The following is a 23,902-nucleotide window of genomic DNA, read 5'->3' as shown; positions in this document are numbered from 1 at the left end:
GCAAATGCTGAGCACTCACTGAGTCCCTGGGATCAACTCCCTCCCTTTTATATAGCCCCATGTGGGTCGTGTAGATTTTAGAAGTAATCCTTGTCACAAACCACCTCAAAATTTGTGGCTTAAACAGTAATTGTTTTCTCTCATGGTTCCTGTGGGTCGGGAATTTGGGTAAGGCTCTGCTTGGCAGTTCTGCTGCAGGGCGTCTGATCCACTTATACAGTCAGTGCCTGCTGCTGGAAGAGCAGGAGGTGGGGACACTAGGCACCGGCCAGACATCTCTCTCTGCTGGTGGTTTCGGGTCTCTCCAGGTGGGCTGGTTTGAGCTTCTTCACAGGGTGGCGGCCTCAGGGTGCAGAGCATTTTTACATGGTGGCTCAAGGATTACCAGAGCTTTGTGTGTTGCAACGAACCAGCTGTCAGCTGCACTGCCTTTTATGACCTAGCCCTGAAAGCCACACAGCATTACTTCTGTCACATTATCCAGTCACCTCTTGATCTGAGGAATGTCAGAAGACTAGACATTTTACAACTGCCACATCCACTTCAAGAAGCCCATTTGGTATGGGAGGCAAGACCAATCCAGATGGCACCACCAAGAGAATACCAAAAGGTAAACTGCCTTGCATAGGGGGCCTTGGGAGCTCAGGGGAGGAAGGGAAGCATTGTGGAGGTGGCCTTCAAGCTAGTTCCTGATTTTGACATTTTAAAAATTGATTTGAGGGAGAAACATCGATTTATTGTTCCACCTACCATGTGTTCATTGGTTGCTCCTTATTTGTGCCCTGACCGGGGATGAAACAGCAACCTTTGTGGCTCAGGGTGACTACCAACTGGGCTGCCCAACCAGTGCCGGATTTTGACATTTTGAATGGCATTAGCAAGGCTCAGAAGGAACAAATTGTTGGTGAACAACAGTGAGTTACTGCATGACTGCAGTCTGGGGTGGCTACAGGAGAGAAATGAGCAGAGAGGCTAGAATTGTGGGCAAGGCCAAGAAATACCCAAGTTAGAAGCGTGGAAAGGGGGAGGCAGGCAGGAAAGTAATGAAGGTTCCTCTCCCCTTCATAGTTGCCACAGGAGAGGCGGTGGACGTTCCTCCTTCACAATGGCAAGGCCCACCCGAGAGTGGCATTACAGGAGTTTACATCCATCTCCAACTTGGAAATAGTATCAGGTAACTATAAGCAGATTTCTGAAATACGGTGTTATTAGTTGCTTGAACTATCTCTTAAAATGTGACAGGTTCTGAGGGCACATAATAAACATGCTGATGCCTGAATAGAGCCGTCTTCTAGAGGCCCCTGCTGTGTTGACCAGTGTGGTCTAGAACTTTATCTACACTGGACATGTTCGGTCATCTGTGGTGTGCCATTCTGATACTACCTAACCACACGTGCCATATGAAATGTAACTAGGACTAGTATGTATTATCTTAATTAGATACATGTGCCTAGTGGCCACTGTGCTGGCCCGTCTAGATGAAGGACATGACGACAGGGATACGAGCAAAGTGCCAGGGGAATCCAGAGTAAGGGGGCTAGCCACGCACGGATGCCAGTCTGACTCAGGTTTACTGGCTGAATCTGAAAGTAAAGTCTCACTATAGTGTATGACCCCAGAGAAATATATGCCACTGAAATATACCACCCAAGGCCCTGAAGTAAGGGACAGTGACAAATGAGCCACCTGGGAGAAATACACAGGTTGGTGAGAATTCACAGCTCTCTTAGGTGGGTACCAAGGGGTTAACTTTTGGCCCTGGAACTCCCTTTTCAAATGGAAACTTCCAAAGACAATAGAGACTTGGAGCTATTTTAGTTCAAGGCTTGGGTGGAGGCCCCACACTAAGCTGCCTCAGCCCTAGAAATGATGATAAAAGTGAACTCCTCCTTCCCTGGAACCTCACTACAAACTGCAGTACATCTTGAGGTCAATAATGAAGCTTCATGCTTATTGTTTGAAACAGAAATTTATTCTCAGAATAATACACAAAAAGCACAAGTTGAGGCTACCGTTGGAGGCATCCCTCCCTTCCTCTGCCACCACCTCCCCCTCCTCTCTGAATGCCAGGGAGAACACGGTTGAAGGAAGAAACATGCAATCACAAACAATGAACAACTCTAAAGACGAAAGGTTTGGTCCAAAAGAACTCAACATGATTAATCCAATTATGTGAAGAGCCTCACTGAGTGGGACTAAGGTACTGCAGATGTAGTGTTTCCACAGGGCGGCTCTTCAGTGCACCAGGGGGGCCTGCTTGAGGGAGATGAGGACAGAGCGCATGCGGGAGACGTCTTTGGCCTGCTTGCTGGACTTGGGGTTAAAGTCACACAGCCGGGCCACCCGTTCCCACTCAGTGCCTGGGGATGACTCGTCAATGTCATTTACAAAGGCTTCTTCTGCTGCCCTAGAAGCAACGACAAAATATGTTGGTTTAATGCAGAACCCCTGTGAGCTACCCGGTGGCTGCCTTGTTACAGAAGCAACTGCATCTTCATGCCTGACTTGATGGCATTCGCTTTTCTGAAGAATCACAGCCCTTGTCCCAGGTCGGACTCGAGAGCAGACACGGGGCCGGCTCTCCTGGGCACAGGGTGCCTGCCCTGTCGTGTAAAATGTTGGAATACAGGTGTTTGGTTCAGGGCTCTCTCTCTGTCTCTGCTGACACAGAGCATTAAAAAAGCAAGTCCTCAGCCAGCTACACAGCGCCTTTGTTAAAAGCAAAGCAGAGGCTTGTCAAGAACTTGCACAGTAGTTTATGTTGGGGCTGTACTAAGTTTTAAGTAAATTTAGAGACATCTAAAAAGCCCACAGCTCATTGCACAACAGCTTCTGGATTACTCCTAAGGCTGGAGAGAAACAGGGCAGATCAAAAGGAATTCAAAACAAGCTCCCATGCTAGCAGGCATTAGACACTAAAGCCATTCTGGAAAGGGTTTGTTAGGACATTCTCTAGGTCAGCCATTTTCCCTCCAGCCAGGTACCCTGGGCCACTGAGAGCACACTGTGGCAGGGGTGGGCACCCAATGATGGCTGGAGAGCCAATCAACGTTAGCTGCTTTTTGGTAAGATGCTGCTCCAACCTTCTTTCAGTCAAGGTCAGCCCACCCCCGCTCGGGAACCAGCTGGTGGGAGCTACAGCCCACAATGTGGAGAGTGGTAAGAGGAGGGAAGACACACTGTGTTCATCTACTCCAACAAGCGTCACGGGCAAAGCAAAAGCAATGGAGATGACTGGTCCATGGGGACAGAGGGTCGCACTCTCACAGGGATGGCCGTGGCAAACACTGCTGAAGCCAGAGCCACTACAACACTGCGACTGCATGGCACACACAGTTAGGGGCAGTGAGAAAGATTTACTTAACTGTTCTAGGCTGTAGCAAGGATGGTTTATGTTTGTGCTTAAAGGTGAAGAGAAGAAAAGAAACAAGGAAACTTTAGGTCAGATATAGAAAATGAGAATGAGTTCAATGCAGATGGTCAGTAAGCTAGACATGCCCCTGCCACTCTATTTACGCTGGGGAACGTGCAGCTGGCTTTGCTGGGCCACCCTGCTGCCCAGCAAACCCAGACTCGACCTTTCTAGTCTCCATTTCTACTCCAGAGAGAATGTGCAAAAATCAAATCCAATACCACCTGTAAGTCCAGCATTTCACAAGCCTCATTGTAAATATCTCTGGGGGCCCATGAAACCCAGTTCTGCCTTCTAACGGGATGAACACCTCAAGATCACAGGCCCCAGAGGCTCTACAGACCTCTCAGCCTGCGGTCCACCCTTCCCACCAACTCCTCTCTCCCTCTGCCCCACCCTCATCTTCCTTCACTCAAAATCTAGTCCTAATATTTAAAGGGGAAACAGTTTCAAAGTCTTCAGCAATACTGATTTGGTAGCAGGAATCCCTAAAAACAAAACAAAAAACCTTCCAGAGAAGATGTAATTTTCTTTAGAGGAAAAGGCCAAAGTGGCTCATGTCAGACAGCTTTGGTTATCTGCACTTCAAAGCTGGGGCCTCTCTGTGCACGGGCGAGGGGACGGGGCACCAGAACTGGCCACTACACAGCGATTTCTGACATGTAAGACCGTAGAGAAACCACTACAGGCCCCCAGCAGAGACAACCCCCCCTTTGCCCCGGGGAGAATGCAACCAAGGAACCAAGTGTAGAAAATGCTGCTGTCCCCACTGGCTCCTAACCAGGACGCCCACCTCTCCCACATGGGGACACGTGGCCTCCCCACCTGGGACAGGGAGGGAGTGGTGGCAGCAACGGCAAGAGGTCAGAGCCCTCCAGTCCCAAAGCCTTCCCAGACAAGATCACGAATGACCCACATTTTGAAAGGGAGTCAGTTCCCTTCCTTCCCTCCAAAACCGGAATATGAAAAATGGCAATCGGAGTTGTAGGAAGTCATGGTTCTATGAGGCAAACAATGGATCATATACCCCCAGCATATCAACTCTTAAGCAGCCCCCAGAGTGCTAATTTGAAATCATTTAAAAAGCAAAGCAACTTGTGGCATAAAAGGTGCATTAACTCTAAACAAAAAAATAGAATTGAAACAAAAGGAATTAGTTTTGCAACATACACATAACCAATCACGTCAGCGAAGGGTTGTTTGTAGAAAGCTTCATCTGCCACCCTAGACAGCAAGAGGTCCAAAAGGCAGGCAAGCAGGCAGGAAAAAAGAGAGAACATTGAGAAGCAGAAACATCTCAAACCCATAATAGAGGCACAACTGTGCTCTGGGAAAGCTGTTCCCAAGGCTCCATCCTAACCCAAGGGAGGCTTCCAGCGCCGCAGACTCCAGCAGGCACAGACAGTTTCCGGGCTGGCTTCCCCGACAGGGACTCTCCCCTTGCCTTTCCCAGCCACTACAAACATTCCCTAGGCACCTACTTACGGGCTAAGCCCTTCTATAGACATTGTGTTGGCTCAATTTGCAACCCCAGCAACCTAGGACACTGAGTGTTCACCGCCTTTTACAGATGAGGTAACGGAGGCCTGGAGATGAAGCAACTTGCTCAGCAGTAAGAGGCAACGGTCAGAACCCACAACCAAAGTTACCTGGCCCTCTTCACTGTATATTAGCACTTCCCGGATAGTGTGCACTAGTGGGCGGCCGTGTCACCTTCCTGCCAGCCTCAGTAACTATCACCGGGCATGAATGCTGCCAGACTCGCTAGGTCCCAAAGCCAGTTTTATCTTGGATTATCCAAAAGCTGCTTCCTCACACTAGCTGGGTGGGATCAATTTTCAGCATTCTAGGAACACTTTTAGGTCATTTCAAAATTCCCACTTTACAGAAAAAATCAGCTGGAGGCAAGGTCTGATGGACAGGACTGCAGACGAGGGCTCTGGCTCTGGTTACTATGTGTCCCTGAATAGGACCGTCTGCTCAGTCCAGGCAGTCCAGGCTTGACCTTGACAAGGTGCAGCCCAGAAGCCAGCACTTTCTCCCTCCTGAATTCCCACATCAGGAATGGCTCAAAATGGCAGGCTCTGGGACAAGAAGGTGGGGGCCTGCTGAGTGGCAGAATTTACCATGCAGAGGACAGGCTGGCTTAGACCCAGTTGCCCCAGCTGCCCACGCCATCCACTGTAGGTGGGCAGGGAACCTCCCTCAAGGAGTCTGGATCCTGTCTTGCTAGGTCAGTCTGGGGCATAGGAATGGAAGGGACTTTTTTTTTTTAAAGGACCATCATGTGTTAACATAAGCTCACATATTTATTTGAAGGGAGATGCTAGTAATTTTAATTTATTTATTTTTAAACTCACACATACCCTTCCTTCTTTACCGTTTTGGTTTATACACAGGAGGTGTTCTGTGGAAATTTAAAGAAAACAAAAAAGAACAGCCTGACTGTAGCTCAAAGTGAGTCAGCAGGAAAACACAGAGTTGTTTGTGGGCAAAATGAGTGGGAGGGGAAGGAAAACAGGCCAACTTGTCAACCCATAATCCTTTTAGTTTACACAAAAGGACTAACCCTACTCAGTTTCAACTGTGCTTGCTGCTGCTGGAAGAAAATAAAGGTTTAACACCTCCTGACAACGCATCACTAAGATGCCTTGACAAAGGCTCGAACGACCGGCTTTTGCTCCTCCACAGCTGGTCCCAAGACTTAAGAGCTCGTCTGACAGCACTGCTCTGTCATGGTACAGACTGGGGACAAATGGGAAATCTTGTTCAACAAGCACAGGTGGCCCCTCCACCTGTTTGTGCTGCACCCAGCAGACAGAGAGCAGCAATCCCAGGCAAGGCAGCAAGGGGCGCAGGGCACCCTGGGAGAGGGGAGGAGGGATGCCTTCCAGGCCTGACCACGAGTCACTCAGGAGGCTGACGTACACAGAGTGGGCATGGAAAAAACTCGGTGCCTCACTGAGCATCGTGGGTTCCACAAACTTGTGCGAGCCTTGAAAGTCAGCACCAAAGCTACCTATAAAGGGGGAAATGATTCTGTTATGGTTTGGGAAGGGACATGATCTGGGGTTCTCGAGGAATAAACTCCTCTGACTGGCTCCTATGAAGAGAATTCTTTTCCATGTGTTGTCACTTACTGTATTTTGCCATGTATAATGTGCACCCATGTTTGTGGCCCGAACTTTCAGAGGAAAAAATCTTTCGTTTTTATTTTTTAATTCCATATTTTGTCTACTTATATTTAGAAACAAAACCAATTACTGTATTCCAGGATATTGTTTTGCATATGGATATCGTTATTGCTTTCTACAGCTACACTTTTAATGCATAAGCATAAATAAAAGAATTAAAAACATTTATATAGATATGGAATTACTACTACCCATGTATAATGTGCTTCCTTATTTTCCCCTAAAAAATTTGGGCAAAAAGTACACATTATACACGGCAAAATACGGTAATTCATGGCTCTTGCTCAGTGAGATTTAGGCCCTACACAAGGAAGGAGATGCAGCCCGAGGACCAACACAGACCAGAGATGCCAGGACAAGGTCTGCCGCCGGTCGTCTGCCCACAGCCCAGCGCGGTGCCTGGCACAGATGTGCTCTGAAGGCTTCAGGTGAGGGCACCTGGAAGGCAGGAAGCCTCATGACATACTCATAAAAATGGGCCCTTGCTACCCCTGAGCCTCCTCTTTCAACTTCTCTCTGCCTCCTATTTGCAGGCCCCCGTGACCACCCAGCTGCTGCGGGAGTCACCCACGGAGATAGGCTCTGCTTGAACTGAGCACCCCATTTTCTTTTCTCAAAATATTTACTATTTACCTGCCGACAGACAAGAAAGTTGAGTCACTTCACACATATAAATGGGACTTACTCCTTTAGTCCCACGAGGGTGAACCGTTGGCAATGTCCAAATCTCCAGGGGAGGGTGCACACCATTGGAAGAAGGGCCCCAAAGTGGCTCTGTAACGGCTTCTACCCCAGCCCTCCCAGTAACTGGCACGAAGTGTAGAAACCATCCCTTCTGGGGCCCATATGGGAGGCAACTGATCCATATTTCTCTCCCTTTCCTTCTCTCTTCCTTCCCCTCTCTAAAAATAAATAAAATCTATATTTTAAAAAATCCCTTCTGTCCTGGAACTCTGGTGACAGTGGCTAGTCTGCTATTAGCTTTACACACTCGGGGGCGGCCCTGTGCTGCGAGGTTTCTACAAGGCAGTGGCAGCTCCGCACCCCCGAGGAGTGTGAGTTTCACTCTCTCCCCCTCTCTGGAACCTAGGTTCATCTCTGAGACTATCCAACCCAACATTCTACAATTTTATGTAAAAGAAAAAGCACACCAAGCCCTAAACCAATGCCTGAAGAGACTAAACCTCTAAGACTCAGCTCCTAAGAAAAGGTATAATTATTCTCTTCGAGGACAACTGATTCTATATACAGACAGAAAGGATACAGTGTAGCAAAACTGGCTTGAAAAACTGTCTGCAATGGGAAGCCCGTTCCCAACATAATCACATTTTAAGTCTCAGAATCTGAAGGCCAACTTGCCTAATCCTCAGAGACCCTGAACAGGGAGGGTCACTCAGTTTTACCAAGTACTTCAGAGCAGACTCACAGGCGAAGGGTGAACAGCAACTTGCACAAAGCACCCACTCATCTTTCTTTAAGAGACGTGAACTTGCAGCTGGGGGAAACCATCCTGAATGAGCACAGGATGGAGAAGCCTGGGCCTGCCGGCACTCCAAAGCCCAGAAGAAGCCTGAGAGCAGTCCCCACCACACTCTTCACAGGACTTCAAATGGAATCCCAACAGGCGCTGCAGGATGGTGGCCAGGACAGAGGCTCAAACCTGGCGTCTGAGGGGCAGCTGACAGAACAAGGATGGCTGACAGGCGGCAGCCAAAGGCTCTACACCAGCCGTCTGTTCTGCTGCAGTTGCTCCACAGTGGCACGGGCTGGCTGGCAAAGCGATCAGCTTCCCTTTTTCTGGTCAATTTCCATTTCAATAAAACTGACAAAGACACGGGCATTTATGCCCACTTCTGCCTCTGAGGGTAGGAACCTAAGGCTTTTTACCCTGAAAATTAAAACCATCGCCAAGACCAGCCTGGCCTATCTTTACACTAAGTGAGTGAAGTCAATCCAGCAGGCAAAGCGAGCCCATCACAGACCAAGGCAAGCAGCATTGCGTCCACCTCTCTTTCTCTGAGCTCCTTCCAAGGGGACTCTAGGCACATGGTGTTAAGCGCCACAGCTGCTCGTCAGCTGTGACATAAAGTGTTTTCGCCCACAACTACTCAGCCCTTCAGTTAGCGAGTAAATTCTGAAAAAAGCATTTTTAAAAAGCCCAAGATTTTCTTATAGACAGGTACCCAGCGAACCCTTAATTCTGAAGTTGCTGTGCTGGATGACCATCGTTGGCTACTTCACTACGAAGCACATTTCCCCATAAATGGACTCCCCAGTGAAGCAGCTTTCAGGGGGCAGGGCTGCATTTAGGGGGTGCAACATGACCAAGTCTATAAACAGCTTCAGGGGACTGAGATCCTGGTCATGGTCATGAAAGCGGCCTTTCACTTCAGGGTTCCATGAAATAACTTTTCCTTTCACTGCATCATACCATTACGTGGGATGCATGTGAACCAAACTCTCGGCTGAAGAGCTAAACTCACTGTAACGATTCACTATGGCTAATAGGCTAAATTATGTTCATAAGGCCCAAGAAACTTGCAATCCTTATGTTTCAAGCACTTTTTTGACAATCCACAAAGACATTTCACACAAACAGTCGGCAGCTGAGAACCTGCCCTGGCTGTCGGAAAAGGATTCGATCCCATCGGAAAATGAGCTGTGCTAGGAGCCCCGTGGACTGACCTGTTGTTGGCTTTTGTTTTCTGCAGCTGCTCGTCCTGCCGCGCGTACCACTCTTCCAGCTCCTTCACTGCCTTTTCTTTCCACTCTGCTTCTTGCTTCCGAGAGTTGGCATCTTTGATGGGGAGGAAAAGAAAGACAATATAAATGAAACAGAACACAAACTGAAGTTCACTTCATCAGTCTGTTTTGGTCTTATTAAACTTATGCTGTGTGCAGGTATGTTTTTGTTTTCTGGGGGGGTGAGGGGAGTGGAGATACTTTTAATAGAAAAAAGACTATGAGGGCACCAACTCAGGGAAAAGCAATTGGAGATGATTCTTTAGTAATGCTGACAATGTTAGTTCGGGATGAATTGCTGGTATCTGATAATCCTTTAATAAAACCTTCTCACAGCCTATACTCCACACCTCAGGTTGACTACTAATGGTTTTGTAGAACAAGATGGCACTCACTCTCTTATTAACTACATATGGCAGCAGCACTTGTACGAAGTAGGGAGCTATAGGAGAATTACCAGACGTAGAGAAGGTTCAGAAGCCAGGGAACAGAATATAATAGATGCTCGAGTTGGGAAGACCACAAAATCTCTTCCCGCTTGGACTGCAGAGCACGCCTGTGGCAGAGCTAGGACAGAACTAGAGGAGAAACTCCAGTGAAGAGACCTGCAGAGTGTGGGGGATCATCACCAACAGTTATCTGCAAAGGTTCTAGAAATTAGAAAATGCATGCCTAACAGGAAGTTTCTCAGGTTTAAATATGGATTTTCCTAAGACATTCACCTAAAATGAAGAGACTCATGTCAGTAGTAATGGGAGAAAAAGAAATACGCATCCCAGCCACTGCTGCACTGACACCTGAAGTTCCCCTGACACTTCACGTGACACGTTTTTAAGGACATCCTTCTAGCAGGTGTTCTGCAGACGTCCCCTGTGGTCTTTCCAACAACCCCAAGGAGGTGAAATGTCGTCTCCTAGTGGCAGTGAGAAAAACTACAGCTCAGAAGGTTTGAGAAACCTTCGTAAAGTCACTGTAAGGGCAGAGTCAGGACTCAAACCCAGGTCTGGCTATAAGGCCCATGTTTTTACTGCATTGTGCTGCTTTGGAAGGGCAGGACTGAAAGGGAAGCAAGGCCTAGAAATAATTTTGAGATGCAACTACACGGGGATCGCCGCTGGCCAGACTAGAGCCAGAGCCCAGCAGGCAATTAGTATCCTGGAGGGGAAGAAAAGGCGGCGGTGGTGGTGGCAAGTAACCATCCAAGGGAAGAAAGGAAGCAACTCGGGGCATTTTTAGGGCCTCCGAAAAAATGCCTTGTAGGAACAACCTATAGAAAGCCGTCTGTAACTGCTAGAATAAACAGCATCTAAAAACTCCCACGTGGTTTTACATTGTAAAATAGTTTTTTACCCTGCTATCTAACTTATCAGGTGACCTATGTCTCAGGAGAACTAGTTTCCTCAGATTTTCTATCGATGACTCAAACGTACAGAGTGAACTCCTGATGCACGGCTGCCCCGTCACTAGTGTACGTGGCAGAATGGAGGCGCTGGGATGCCATGGGAGATAAGGGCTGACAGTGCCACGTGGGCAAGAAACTGAAAAATACCATATTCAAAATGTAAGGTCTCCTTTTCAAGATTGGTGAAATTCCAAAAAATTACTTTTTGATTGAAGAGTATTTTCTTTCTGTGTAGTCTGGTAACTTTTTAAATATTATCACATAGTAGGAACAAATTATCATGGAAATTTATCTCTAAAAATTTTATCTAAATAAAAATTGTGACCATTTGTACAAATTATAGTTACTACATAAAACAGTCCCTTTAAATTGTCTTCTTACAATTACAGATTTATGAAGTGACACCATCAGTTAGGATTTAGAATTCTTAAACACTTAGCTTGATGAGACAAAGATCCAAGCCATAATACCACCTCTCTGAATCTGGGAGGGAGAAGGGGGAGGGAGGGAGGGAGGGAGGGATAAAGAGTCCCCTCAGACAGCAGGGCACACTGACAGCTGTCTCTTCTGGCCATCCTCATTACTATTCACAGAAAAGCAAGTTATTTAAGAGCCAGCAGCAAAGCTACAAACCGTTGACACTGGTTCTCTATTCTTAGCATCTTGTGCCTTCTTGCAATCCTTGCAAGCAAAAAAGGTGCAACTGAAGAAACACCTAGTTTGTGGACAAATTCAATTCAATTCAATCAGAACATAAGGCCAATGTTTGACTTCCCTCCAGAGGTATCTTGAATTAAGAAAACAGTACTTCACAGAGTATCCCCTAAATGTCCAATTTGATCATTGAAAAAGAAAATGCAATTTTCCCAGACACCAAAGTGAACTCTTTCCACAAACAAAGCAATTTTGCTAAACTTTGCGAAAAGAGAAAGTTGGGTTCTATAACATGAAAAATACTCCAGTAGCACTAATACCAACTAAGCCTTGCCTCTCAGCCCACTGAGGAGAGAGACACAGGGAAAAAGCAAGGACGGGTGCTGCCAGCACTGGGAGGACCCAGTCCCATCTTTCTAAAGCTGCGCTACCCAGAACAGCAGCCACTAGCCACATGTGGCCATTTAAATTTATTAAAACTAAATAAAATTTAAAATTCAGTTTCTCAAGTCATACAAGCCACATTTGGAATGCTTAACAGCTTAGTGGCTGCCATACGAGGCAGCACAGACACACGGTATCACCATCACCAAAGAAGTAACTACTGGACAGTGCTGTAAAGGTTCAAACGTAAGTGTGGCCTGTGCTCTGAAAACTCTACCGTAAGTTGGACTGGAGAGACGACAGATTTTACACTAATTGGCTGTGGTATCCGGGTCATGTCTCTTCCTATTTCTAGGTGTCAGTTACCCCAACCGAAAAATAGAGGAGTCGTATTTGTACTAGTTCAGTGGTCCCCGAGAAGGAATAATAATGCTGAGACTCTGGTTACACAGAAGAGTGCTGTATTTCTAGATTCACAATAAAATATTTAGGCATGAAGTATGTGATGTTGGTATCTGAAAATGGATAAAAAATGTGACTGCAGCAGGTGTGTCTCCACACCACGCCCCTCTCCTCTCTTGGAGAGTGAATACAAACCTTACTCTCTACACTTTCTTCTCTTAGTGAATTCTTTCACAGCCATGTCGCTGACCACCCTAACATGTTGGTGGCCTGTACAGGGACATTCTCTAGTCCTCCCTCTCCTCTGGCCTCCTGAGACTTGCAACTAGGGGAGCAGGGGGCAGTGGGAGCTCGACCTGGGTTAACACCCCAGCTCTGTCTCTGAAGTTCAGAGGGAGGATCAGAGTCCCCTGGACTCTGGGGACAGCCTCCTCCTCACACACCTTCACGACCAGCAATCAAACTGGAAAGTACTCAAAGGCAGGAAGAAGGGACCGCTCTCTACAGCCACAGGTGAAAGGTAACATTGGAACAAACTGCAGCCACACGCCAACAGCCCAGGGACCATACGACAGGAACAACCCCGCCCCCTTTTAAAGATTATTTAATTTTAGACATAGGGGAAGGGGGAGGGGATTAGGACAACTATAATAGTATAATAAAATATATTTTTATAAATTCAGCCTTCAAATGATAAATGGACTGTAAAGTCTCTCACATGGATATAACACCTTCAAGTTTACAAAAAGCACTCTCATAAATACCATCTCAGCATACCCTTGGGGTTGGTAACACTGATCTTGCTTCTCTTAGAAGACTCTTAGACTCTGCAAGGTTTGGCTAACCGAGTGCCCACAGTTGGTAAGAGTTATAGCTGGGCCTTGAACCCAGCCTTTTACTCCAAGCCCACAGCTCCTTCCATAGCATCACTCTGCTCTTCTTGAGAGGAGAGAGAGGATGCCCTTGGTGGCTCTCTAGGCTGCCCTAATCCTTACACAAGGGCCTGTGATTGAGTGTCCCCACACCAGTAGTCCTGTGACATTCAGGTTGAGAAAGATTATCTTCCCAAACACTAGACAAGGACATTAAGGCTAATTCGAACAAAAAAGGAGTAAAAGGAGAGTCAAGGTCAACTATCCCACTGAAAACAGACACCCAAAGATAGAAAGGGATTCCTTACCAAGGGCTTCCAAGCGTTCCGTTTGCTCTTCTCTCCATTTACGGATACTTTCAGGTTCTGATTGCAATCGATCCACTTGTGAAATAGCTGCGTAACTGTCTGTTGGACCATTACTTTCCTTAACACAAAACACAATTGTACTCTATCAGTACCAAAAACTCCTTCCTGAAATGCACTTCACCCAACTTAGAACCCCTGGCTATGCAGAGCCCTGACAATGATAAAATGTGAAAGGACTGCCTGAGAAGCAGTAACAGTCTACAATCTCGTGTTACAATCGTACATGCAGATGGGGAGCTTTCAGCATCACTGCACTCAGTCCTCCCCATCCTCGAGGAGGCAGAGCAGTTGTTATCCTATCTGCTAATAAGTGGGACATGAGTGGAGACAGGAAAGTCCCGGAGGTGAGTAATGGACTTACTAGGAAACAGTGCTATCAGTTTCGGTTTCCTCACTTGACACAGATTATGTGATATTTTCAAAGTAACAAAAAGTACACAGTAGAGCAAGGCCTACAACTTAAGGCCTAACTGCTATTATACAATGCAGGAAATAGGTCACTTAATACCATCTAATCAAAATATAGTGAATTTGAGGAGAGTCCAGAAGACAATGTACAGTTGCTGCACTCACCAAAGAAACAATAAGAAGGCAGGCAATCACAGAGCCGTGAGTGTGTAGGAATGCAGACTGTTCTTTATAATGGGTTAGATTTGGGAGCTAATAAATAGATTGACAAAGACCCAAATAAAACTTAATGTTTAGAGAATTATTTCACCTGTTAAACTAGGTATTACCAGTTTAACATAAGCAGACAATAAATAAAGGTGGAAAAAAATTATTTAAAGTATTAGTAACTAGCTCATTAACACTTCCCATGTGTCAGGCACATAAAAGCTTTCTCTCCCAAACACCCTACAAAGCAAGTTTTTATTCCCATTTCACAGTTGGGAGATTCGACCGAGGCACAGAGAAATGACAAGTCCAAATTCATAGCTGGTAAGGGATAAACCCAGGGGATGAATCACACTATCTCACTCTAAGGGACAAGTTCTAAACCAGGGATCAGAAACTACAGATCAGGCCCGTTCCCTGCCTTGTAATTAAGTTTCACTCGAATATGTGGTTGGAAGAAAAGAAACCTTCGTTTTGCTCTAGATTATATGACATAAACACGTGAGGTCTGAAGTGCTGCAGCCATTTCACCACCGTGAAAAGAACCCGAGCACAAAACTGCACACTCAGCAGGCACAGCCAAAGTCCTAGAACTGAGAGTTCTGGTCCGAGGACACCTAACCTATCTCAGAGCTCTTTCAATTATAAAAACAAGCAAGTTCTCTATTTAAACCAATGCAAGTTGGGCCAACAACCGAAAGCTTAGTAATATAGGTGGGGATGTCAAACTCATTTTCACTGGGGGCCACATCAGCCTCATGGTTGCCTTCAAAGGGCAGAATGTAATTTTAGGACTGTGTAATGTAACTACTCCTTCACTGGGGGCAAGGAGCCCAGCGCTGCCACCGGGCAGAAACAAGGTGGAGGGCCGGATTCAGCCCGTGGGCCTTGCGTGTGCCACCTGTGATACAGAGGAAAAAGTAATGGTATCCATCACAAGTATCAGCCCCCCTCCCCATACAATCTAAAATGTTCGAATGCTGGCCCCACCACATACTGCCTTTGTTAGTTTAGACTACTGATTTAAGCTCTGTATGCCTCTGTTTATTCATCTGTACAATAGAAATAACAACAATACAGGTCCCTGAGGTGGTTGTGAGAACTAAATAAGATTAATTATAAACAGTGCTTGACACAGACAGTGTTTAAATTCACAAGCAGCAGCAGCAGCAGCAGCAGCATGAAGGGTCATTTCTTAAGAATGAAGTTGATAACATTAGGGCCAGGTCAATAGCACTTTAAAATAATGCTCTATCAGTGTCACTTCTCTTCAAATCCTTCTCCTCTGGCAGGTCACACACCAGCCACTAATACACCCAGGATGGTCAAAGGAGTGGGGTCCCTTCCAGGTCAGTCTATTGAAATCACAGGACAGGAAGACTCTTGAGCACCATCATGCAACATAATTACTCTGTACCTGGTAGTATTCACCATTCATCACTCCATCAACAGCATCTGCAAGACATTAAGATTGCAGTTTGTCAGTCGGGGTTGGTCAAATGCTGAGCCAAAGGTTTGCAGAGCAAAATACAGCACTGTGTCCCTGTGCTAAGTACAAGATGTAACACTGAACAACTTTTTAACTAATGAAACCAAGATGTGCCTATATACAAATGACTTCACCAAAATGTGGACAAATCTGTCCCGTGCTCCGAGGCCCCAAAGCTTTTGAAATTCTGCTTTCTGGCTTAGAGAGAACACATAGAATCATGGCAGAAAGTCTCATAGAGCAACAGTACTTCTCTATGAAAGTTCTGGGGAAGGCCAAAAAAAAAAAAAAAAAAAAGTATGGCCCAGATTCATTCACACTGAGAGGAAATGTGCAGCTTTGTGTTCAAACCAAGGTGCTTTCTTGGGGGTCAAGACTCTCCATCCTGTGGCTGCAGTAAGTTTGGCACCTAATGGTTTAACAGTTGCAACTTCTTGCTAATTCCTACAGGGCACCTGGAATTTGTTCAAAACAGTAAGACTTGGGCACGCCAAATTAGTCTTTTCAAGGATAAAAGTTTAAACAATTCAAAGGGAGGTGTACAATCCAGTCTTACAGACACAATTATTCATAATTAAATGAGAAAGTCCATCTCAGAAATATAAATAATGCCTAAGTAAGACCTAGAGACTATCAATCCACATAGTACAAAATGGTGGTCCACAGGCTGAACGTATTTTATTTAAAATACAAAGTACTAAGGAAACCCCACAAATCAGGATGTCCAGGTTTGGGGAGCGGGGCATGCAGAGAGAAGACCTGACAACGGGTCTGCGCTTCCGAACTGGCAACACCGCTTCAAACGAGGGGAGCCTTTACATGCAGCCTGCCAGTCCCACTGGCCCCCCTCTTTTTTTTTTTAACCCATTCTGTGTTTTATTAATCTAGTTCTGACTGGCCTGATAAGCATGTGCCCCTCACCCAGCCATCACTAAGAGGCAGTCTGTCCAGGGCTACACACTATCACTCTGGGTGGCTGCTCTGACCTCCTCCAAAAGCCTCAATCTAGACACCATAAAAATGTAGCTTCCACCTACATAATCTGCATTCCATATCTGCTGGTTGAGCTCCATGTATTACCTATCATGTAGAACTTCCATTATTTGTACAATTTTTTTTCAAACTATAAAGACATCTTAGTGCATGGAGTAGGAGAGAGATGAAAGAAGAGACGAACCTAAAAGGTTCAAGAACTCAAGAAGTAAAAGGAATGCCAAGCACTTAGTTAGGGCCCCCATTAGGAGGCCCTCAGAGAGCAGTGTACAGAAATAGCTTTCCTAGAGGTCTGGGGCAGGTGCCCTCGGCCTCATTCTTTCCTTCTGGCAGGCAAAGATTTCATCAAACCATTCCTATGGTCTTGGCTGCTAACTAATTACAGCCATGCTTCGTTTTATTGCACTTTACAAATGGAAAGCAAGACCCTCCATCATAATCAAAAAGATTATGACTTCCGTTATTGTGATACTAGCTTTATCACGATGGTGGCCTGGAACCAAACCCGCATCTCCATGGGATGCCCATAAATGCAATTTTAACTGCCCATTTTCCAAATTAACATTACCACTTCATTCATTCCTTTGGTTCTGTTGTTTCTCTTAGTTACCTTCCTCTTGGTTTCGGGAGCACTGAAAACTTTTACAGATCATTTTCCCAGCATGTCTCCCTGATACAAAAACATTTTATCATCTTTTGCCAACATCCTTTTTTTTAAAAAAGACTTTATTTATTTTTAGAGAGAGGGGAAGGGAGAGAGAAACAGAGGGTGTGAAACATCAATGTGCAAGAGATACATCAATTGATTACCTCTCCCACACCCCCAATGGGGGACCTGGCCCAGTGCTGTGCCCTGACTGGGAATTGAACTGGCTACCTTTCAGTTCTCAGGCCAGTGCTCAACCGACTGAGCCACACCAACCAGGGCCAAAACATTACTTTTTCAAAAAGAAAAATTGAGACAAAAAAGGAAAGTAAAATTGTTTAAAAAAGGAAAATACCCTGGCTGGCGTAGCTCAGTGGATTGAGCACGGGCTGTGAACCAAAGAGTCGCAAGTTCGATTCCCAGTCAGGGTACATGCCTAGGTTGCAGGCCATGACCCTCAGCAACTGCACATTGATGTTTATGTTTCTTTCTCCCTCTCTCTCTCTCTCTCCCTCTCTCTCTCCCCCAATTCCCTCTCTAAAAATAGATAAACTCTTTTTTTTTTAAAAAAAAAGGAAAATGAAGACAGAAGAAAATGCCCTGCAATTTCTTCACTCAACCCATTGACTTCTATTCTGTTAGCTTATCTAATGTGTATAGATAAAAAATTTCAGCAAAACTGGATTCCTACAATATAACCTTTTTTTCATTAACCCATTCATCCACCTCATTAAATTCTCAACTTTATTAGTATGAAGACGCCTACTGCTTATCGCCTCCCAGGTCCTGGGCATAGTGTTTAACACTTTATAAACATTGTTTTAACCCTTATAATAAACCTGTATGTATCAGCACTTCACAAATGACCTTAAGAATATGCATAGGGCCCTGGCTGGTGTGGCTCTGTGGACTGAGTGCCAACCTGAGAACTGAAGGGTCACCAGCTTGATTCCCAGTCAGGGCACATGCCTGGGTTATGAGCCTGGTCCCCAGTCAATCAATGTATCTCTTGCACATCAACATTTCTCTCTCTCTCTCTCTCTCTCCCTTTCCCTCTCTCTAAAAATAAGTAAATAAAATCTTTTTAAAAAATAGAAAGAACATGCACAGGGTTTCTTAAGGTGAGTAAGGTATTCTTGAAAGGACAGGTAACTGATGACAACATTTCCTCTTTTATTTTTTAACTTTAAGATATGTTAGGAAAAATATTAAATGCATGTATTACAAAATAATGAGCCTTTAAAAAGTGCCGCAGTACCCGAGGCAAGCCAGGAAGTCAGAGGAGAGACCGTCAGAGAGTTTGACACACGGACACCATCTGCAGGACCTAAGCATTTACCAACCCACCTCAGCACTGATTTGTCTCAATTGGTTATAAACCTGGGTTATTGCAACATATTTCTCATATTTTTAACTTAATTTCCCTAGTTCTTTTACTCATATGCTTTATGTTAGTACAAAAGTAAGTTTCTCATCGTTTTTGTCACTGGCTTTTTACACTCTAAGCTATTTGTGTGTTCCCTACCTATATAATTTTTAAAAGCACTCTATAAAGTTTTGGAAATACAGCATTCACCAAAAAACTAATCAAAGTATGGCGGGGGGTGGGGTGGGGGTGGGCATAGTCAATTGAACCTCAATAATATATTCCTTGGTGTAGAACAGCTGGGTCACAGGATATACATTTAAAAAACTTCTAACACACCAACCACTTGCTCCCTTTTATTACCATCAGCACAAGAGTGCCCCATTTCCCAGACCTCCGCTGATACTAAAGACTGAGTTTTTTCATGTTTTTATACCTTTTTGCTAAATTGATAGCAGGTATTAAAAAAAACCCCATAAAACTTAATGTGGTTTTGTTTTGCCAATCTTATTTCCAGTGAAGTAATTAAAAATCTGACATTTTCTTTACCGAATTATCTGTTTTGCCCATTTTTTAATCTTTTTAATCCCTAAGTATCTCTCTGTATTAATTCATCCTCTCATACTACAAGTGTTTTCCCCATTTGCTTTTTATACAGTTTATGATATTTAACACCTGGAACTACTTAACTTATATATAGACACCATCAATTTTCCCTTTATGATTTCTATAGCTGTGTTTATGCTATAGGCCTTTCCCCCCCTCTAAGATAAATATTCACTTTTCTCTTGGTATTTTAAATCCACCCAGAAGTTATTTATTTTTTTTAATATTTTATTTATTTATTTTTAGAGAGGGAAGGGAGGGAGAAAGAGAGAGAGAGAGAGAAACATCAATGTGTAGTTGCTGGGGGCTGTGGCCTGCAACCCAGGCATATGCCCTGACTGTGAATTGAACCTGCAACACTTTGGTTCGCAGCCCACGCTCAATCCACTGAGCTACGCCAGCCAGGTCAGAAGTTATTTTTGTGTAAGGTAGAAAAGAGATAATTTTAAATCCTAGAGCCTACAAGCCAGACCGCCATTCTGGTTAATGTATTACACCTGACACACCAACTGGTCAGTTAATACATTCCAGCCCAGGGCTATTCCCAGTAGGAAAGACTTTGATCACTACTCCATCACAGAGCTAGAAGCTGTTCTCATCACATACCTCCTAGGTCACATGTTGCCTGTCCTGTAGGCCTGAAGGCTCATCCAGCCCCAGTGGCAAACACTCTGAACTCTTCTTAGTTACCACACCACTGCACTGACATTCAGTTGGCCCCAGTCAGAAGATCATCTGTGGCTACAGAAACATGCAGAAAGGACATCTAGAGCGCCTTGCTTTATTAGGACAACTAAGCTAAGCAACCTGATGCTCCAGAAAGAAACTGTCTAGGGCATCCAGACAGAAGCAGGGTCAGAATATGTTTCCAGAGATGAAAGGCTCTTGTCCCAAACCCACCTTCAACCTCCCAAGGCAAGCAGACCTGGGTTGGAATTCCAGGGGAGACATGTTATTAGCTTGCTACCTTAAGATAACTGCTTAAGTTCCATGATTATCAGCTCTCGTGTGAAACAGGACGACACTACCATTTAGCCTGCAGAATTGCTTACTGCATGGACCTGACAGTACAGAGAAAACTGGCACACGGGAAACGGGCGGCACTGCTAAATACCACACGTGAGATTTCCTTGAACTTCTCTTCACTGCTACCAAGAAAATTACTCTCCTCCTCCAGCTTTTTTTAAATTCATGTACCTCCTTTCTTCCTCCTCCTCCAAGAAAAGACTTGACTGAAACACCCCAAAGAATGCCTCATTGCCATACTCCCTTCAGTAGCTCCTTAATCACCTCTTACTTTCCTCTCATCAGCCTTCGTAACTGAAGGCTTTCAAGGGCTCTAGAATTAGGCTGCCTCTTTCCTGATCACTTGTTCTTCCTCAATATCCATCAGCTACTTTACCTAGCTGGTTACCTCCCACCTTTAAACCTGTGTATCTTTCCACCCCTCCCAACAACTGAGGGAGTCATCCAGGGCTCAGGCCTAACCCCCCTGGTTTCTGCCTGCCCCACCTGCCATGGGACTTTCCCCCAGGCTGGGAGTAGTTTAGTATTTTCCTCCATCTGTGAGAGCCTCCTGCCTATAGCTCTCGGCATAAAAACACATCAGACACAGAGCTCCCTCCTAAAATCTGTTTCCTCAATAACCCCCCCCGACACACACACAGCCTATAGGCCTTGTAACACCTTTCTTTCCCTACTCCTAAGAAATAACAATAGCTGGGTACATAGGTACATGTGTAGTAATAACATACTGTGTGTAAGCATGTTACAGGTGCTCTCTAATGGAATCCTAGCAACCCTAAGTGGTGCATATTTGCACCTTTTACAGAGGAAAAAACTGAGGCAGGGGAGTAGAGGCTGTATAAGTTGCCTGAAAAGCTATACTCACACAAGCAGTCTAGCACAGAATCGAGGGAGGGAAAAGAAAAAGAGTGAGAGAAGGAAGAAAAAAAGTGTCCAACTCATTCTCTAATCCAAGGAAGTGCTGACCACTTCGCTATTTCCAACCCCAACTACACGTCAGAGATCAGGCTTTAAATCACTAAATGCTTAGTTCACTAAGAAAGTCCTTCCTAGGAACTAAGTCAGCAATCACCCCTTCCTTCCCTTTGCTGAAAGCTTAACGCACAAAAGACCCATGTGTCCAACTCGACTTTCTCCCTTTTATCTCTCCAACTTGCCAGTCACCAAGATCTGCTGCTTCTATACAGGTTTCTTGGACCTGACATTTTTGCCCATTCTTCTGTGAGTACCTACTATGTGCCAGACATCCTGACAGGCATTTCGGATAAGCACTGAGCAAGAGGTAACACTGTCCTTGCATCAGAAGAGTCTCCCAACTATGGGTTTTGATTCTCCCACCGCTGTCCTGGCCAGGGCAGCCACAACTGCTTTCCAGAAATGACCATCTTTCAGCCCACTACACCCCTGCTGAAACTGCAACAGAACCGGGTAGAGTCAGAGGACAGGGAAACAGAGCTCACCTAGTGACTTGCCCTTTTTCTTAAGCAAGTCACTTCTGTGTAGGACTCATTTTTCTCTTCTCTTAAACGAAGGAGGTAAACTAAGGACCTAAAAAAGCACATTTTATGATTCTTAGGCAAACGTTAAAGACTACACAAGAACCACCACATACACACCCCCACCATAAAAACCCTTATTACTTAAAGCTAACTTCATCTCTCAGCCACAATCTATTTCAATCCAACCAGCTAGCTATAAATTGAGTTTTCAGGTATATTACACATTGTTATGTAAATTCTAACTGGGGGACAGATTTTCTTAGGAAGCAACATGGTATAGTATAAAAACTCAGAGGCTGCAAGTTAGCAGTCTCCACACCTCTGCTGCCACCCCGCCCCCAAAAGGGTTCTGCTTGACTGGCACAGTAATACGAGATTTCTGAGTCTGACTGCTTTTTGAAGAGCATTATTCAGAAATATCAAAGCCTCAGCCTCCAACTCTCGTTATCTCACACCCAGCATGTTTCTCTTATTTATGTTCAAACTACCTGGCACCTTGAAACTCCCATCTGCCCCACCATCGCCCTGTTCTCTCTTAATTAGTATTTTTTAAAGTAAATGAAGAGCCACGTCCTATTTCTAGCTAATTTCCTACTTCCCTATATTAATGAAAAGATCTCTGCCACTCAGCCTTTCCTCCCACCGCGACGACTGTAAATATCACACCCAGATAAAGCACTAAAAGTCAAATTGGCATTCTACCGCGTTTTTGTTTTTTGTTTTTCCTTGAGTGTGGCTGGGAAAAGGCCATACTACATTCTCTGTTCGCCTCTTGGAAGACTGGTCCAGGCTGACCTGAGGTTTTGCTCAGACGGCAGTGCCTACCACTGCTGTTCCCGAGGAAGCGGAGTTCCTGGAGTCCTAGCCGTAACACGTTCGGGAAAATGGTAAAACTCCTATCCCTCTTTCTCCACGGCTGTACCATCTTTCTTGAGCTCCGCACTCACTCTTCTTTTCTTCCTCAGAACCCAACATTCTGTACATCTTAAGTGTTTAAATGCATCATTGCCATTTTTGTTTGTATGTCTCAAAAATGATAGTTATTTTTCTGTCCTCCCTTCTTAATACCTGGTCCCGTGCTGGGCTCAGACTTGCCTGTAAGTCTGGCCACACTGCGCCAATGCGGCTGTGCTCCAGAGTCCAGACTCACCGCACAGCAAGCGCTCAATGAAAAGTTCCGGAACTGAGCCGGTTTCTCTGGGCCCCTCGGCGTGACTGTCACTGTATTTGCTTTGCTGTGCTCTCTCACTCCGCCCGCGCCAGGAGCGCTCAAATACACTCACTGAACCGAGCGGGCGTTCTGCACGACTGGGCCGGGGTCTCGTTTCCTCGGCCCTCCTCCTCAACGTCGCGGCTTAGCGACAGAACAAGAGTTACCCACAGCTCTCCAACCCACTCCGGGCCCGGCTTCCCGATAAGTCCTCCCGCCCCAAACGCGCCCGCATTCTCACCCGGACCCCCCGGCGGCTCGCCGTGAGGCTGGGGCCCAGGGGCGCCGCCGTCCAGGATGGCGAAGGCCTCGTCGTTCTCGATGCCCGCAATTTCGCTCTCCTGCTGAGCCAAGAAGGCCGCGGCCGGGTCTTCTTCGCCCGCGCCGGCCACCCCGTTCCCCAGCGCGGGGCCGCCGGGAGCGCCGGCGGGGGCGCCGAATGGATCTAGCTCCGCCATGGCTGGCAGTTCAACGGCACGGACACCGACAGTGACAGACAAACCAACGGAACCACAGACACCGCGCCCGGCAGCTACCGCTGTGCTGGCGATTTCGCTCGGAGGACAAGCGGGAGGAGGGAGAAGGCGGAAGTGGAAGGCCTGCCCCTATATCCGGTTGGTCTAAGGCGGGGTGGGAGAGCCGAGAAGGTAACAACCAGTCAGAGGACAGCACTCGTTCACGAGCTACCCAATCAGCAGAAGGAGAGGCACCCGTGGAAGACTCGTGACTCGCGCAGCGCCGGGGGTGCGGGCGGTAAGCCTCGTGGGCTCTTGAAAGACGGAAGTGGCGCTTGAGTTAAAGCAGCTTTGCCCGCCAGCTTTTAGTACTAGAGGGGTCCGGTCTGTCACCTCTGTCGGGACAGTGGCGCTCAACCTGTCGGTGAAAACAGCGATGATGGGCGGATTACGTAGAGGAGGCAAACTACTTAGATTTTCTGAACTTCAGTTTTTTCATCTGTAAAAGGAGACTGGGAGTCCTGCGCTGTCTCCTAGGATTGTTGCGAAGACTGAAGCCTTTTAAGG

General features: G+C 46.0%; 1 protein-coding gene across 4 annotated transcripts; it reads right to left on the bottom strand.

Moving 5' to 3' along the window:
- Positions 1-1,950: 1,950 nt before the first annotated feature.
- Positions 1,951-23,476, bottom strand: CLTA (clathrin light chain A). Of its 4 annotated transcripts, XM_028510013.2 has the most exons (7): positions 23,122-23,476; positions 15,463-15,500; positions 13,371-13,488; positions 9,292-9,403; positions 4,583-4,636; positions 3,366-3,401; positions 1,951-2,407 (listed from the first exon to the last, which is right to left on the bottom strand). In XM_028510013.2, exons 1-7 carry the CDS (start codon positions 23,336-23,338, stop codon positions 2,236-2,238), a joined length of 747 nt encoding a protein of 248 aa, XP_028365814.1. In that variant the 5' UTR covers positions 23,339-23,476; the 3' UTR covers positions 1,951-2,235. The 4 variants fall into 4 exon arrangements, with proteins under 4 accessions (XP_028365814.1, XP_028365821.1, XP_028365829.1 ...); XM_028510020.2 differs by lacking the exon at positions 3,366-3,401; XM_028510028.2 differs by lacking the exon at positions 4,583-4,636.
- Positions 23,477-23,902: the final 426 nt, after the last annotated feature.

Source organism: Phyllostomus discolor, chromosome 3 (genome assembly GCF_004126475.2).
Source record: "Phyllostomus discolor isolate MPI-MPIP mPhyDis1 chromosome 3, mPhyDis1.pri.v3, whole genome shotgun sequence".
Taxonomy (NCBI): Eukaryota; Metazoa; Chordata; class Mammalia; order Chiroptera; family Phyllostomidae; genus Phyllostomus; species Phyllostomus discolor.
Note: the sequence above shows the minus strand (reverse complement) of the source record. Positions and strands in the feature narration are given on the sequence as shown.